The sequence below is a fragment of the Tupaia chinensis genome, unplaced genomic scaffold (assembly GCF_000334495.1).
Source record: "Tupaia chinensis unplaced genomic scaffold, TupChi_1.0 Scaffold000605_1, whole genome shotgun sequence".
In the NCBI taxonomy this organism is placed as follows: Eukaryota; Metazoa; Chordata; class Mammalia; order Scandentia; family Tupaiidae; genus Tupaia; species Tupaia belangeri.
Genome location: NW_006160123.1, coordinates 194,813 through 196,453, shown reverse-complemented (window position 1 = coordinate 196,453; position 1,641 = coordinate 194,813). Strand labels below are relative to the sequence as shown.

Below are 1,641 nucleotides of genomic sequence, written 5' to 3'. Positions count from 1 at the left end.
CTCTGTCTGGTGAGCGCACGCTCCCTATAACAAAAACCTCTAAAAAAAAAAAAAGAAAAGAAAAAACAAAAGAACACTAAGGACAGCCTTCTTAGATGTACTACAGCAGCATCGGGCCTACACCTGTGCTGACAGATCCTCATAAAGGCCCCTGAGGTTTCTGCATCCTCTGGGATGCACTTACCTACCACACCCCACTCCATAGTCACACCACCACCACCATCACCTTCACCTCCACCACCACCCACTTATACACCTCAACTCCATAGTCATGCCACCACCACCATCACCTCCACCACCACCCACTTACACACCCCACTCCATAGTCACACCACCACCACCATCACCTTCACCTCCTCCAGCACCACTTACACACCGCACTTCACAGTCACACTACCATCACCTCCACCAATACCCACTTACATACCCGGCTCCATAGCCACACCACCGTCATCTCCACCAGCACCCACTAACATCTCCCACTCCATAGCCACACCACCACCATCACCTCCACCTCCACCCACTTACACACCTCAACTCCATAGTCACGCCACCACCACCATCACCTCCACCTCCACCCACTTAACACACCTCAACTCCATAGCCCACCACCCCCACCTCCCCCCCCACCCCCTCTACCCACCCCCACTCCATAGCCACACCACCACCATCACCTCCACCTCCACCCACTTACACACCTCAACTCCATAGTCACGCCACCACCACCATCACCTCCACCACCACCCACTTACACACCTCAACTCCATAGTCATGCCACCACCACCATCACCTCCACCTCCGCCAACACCCCCACTCCATAGCCACCTGACCATCACCTCCACCAACTCACTTACACAACCCACTCCACAGCCACACTACCATCACCTCCACCTCTGTCTTACTTCCTTTAGTGAAAGCATGTAAAGACAGAGGGCTACTGACAGACCAGTAAGCCCTGTGGAAAGCTTGGCTCACCCTGTCCCATGGCTGCAGGCCGCTTCTAGCCACTCTATCACAGAAAAGCCTGTCTTGAACTGTTGCTTCTGGGCTCCCTCTCTGAATTTGTCTTCCAGACAGAAAGCGATGGAGGTAGTTTGTGGGCTCAAGAATCTATAAATAGCAGAAACTTTCTTTCTATGCCTCCTGTGAGTGCCCTGACAGGGTTCTTCCCTCCTACTCCCTCCCCACCGATATCTCTAGGACCAGCTGCTGGGAGTAACCCTTTTTGTTTTTATCTCTTGTGCAGGAGGCCTAGTCAGGGGTATGCATGGCAGACCTGGAGTAGGAGGTAGAATGAGGGCGGTCTGGCAATAGGAAGAGTCCAGAGAAACCTCTAAGCCTGCTGCTTCAGTGGCCTCAGGACACCCTCAGAGATGCTATCTGGGTCACACTGGAAGACCCTGGAAGAGAAGACTCATAATCAGGAGGCCCATATCCAAACGCAAATCCAGGATCCTAAACATATCAGTACATATCCGACAGCAAGTTGCTGTATGTTCATGGACTGTTTTGATAATATAAAGAGAGAGCATGTGTCTGAAATTCATCTGTGTGAAAGAGATAAGGAGGTGAAATTTGTTGGCAAAAAATAATTATCCTAAAAGCAAAAGCCAGGGTCCCAGCTCTCCCAAGGCTACTTGG

General features: G+C 51.6%; 1 protein-coding gene across 2 annotated transcripts in view; it reads right to left on the bottom strand.

The window, feature by feature from the left end:
• The window catches only part of EPB42 (erythrocyte membrane protein band 4.2), a 32,698-nt gene extending 31,520 nt beyond the window's left edge, over positions 1 to 1,178 (bottom strand). The window contains exon 1 of one of the 2 annotated variants that reach the window (XM_006158630.3): positions 976 to 1,178. In XM_006158630.3, the coding sequence (XP_006158692.1) occupies positions 976 to 985 (10 nt within the window). In that variant the 5' untranslated portion in view covers positions 986 to 1,178. Of the gene's footprint in view, positions 1 to 427; positions 516 to 975 lie in introns of those variants that run through there. The other variant, XM_027775780.1, reaches the window with a different exon arrangement.
• Positions 1,179 to 1,641: the final 463 nt, after the last annotated feature.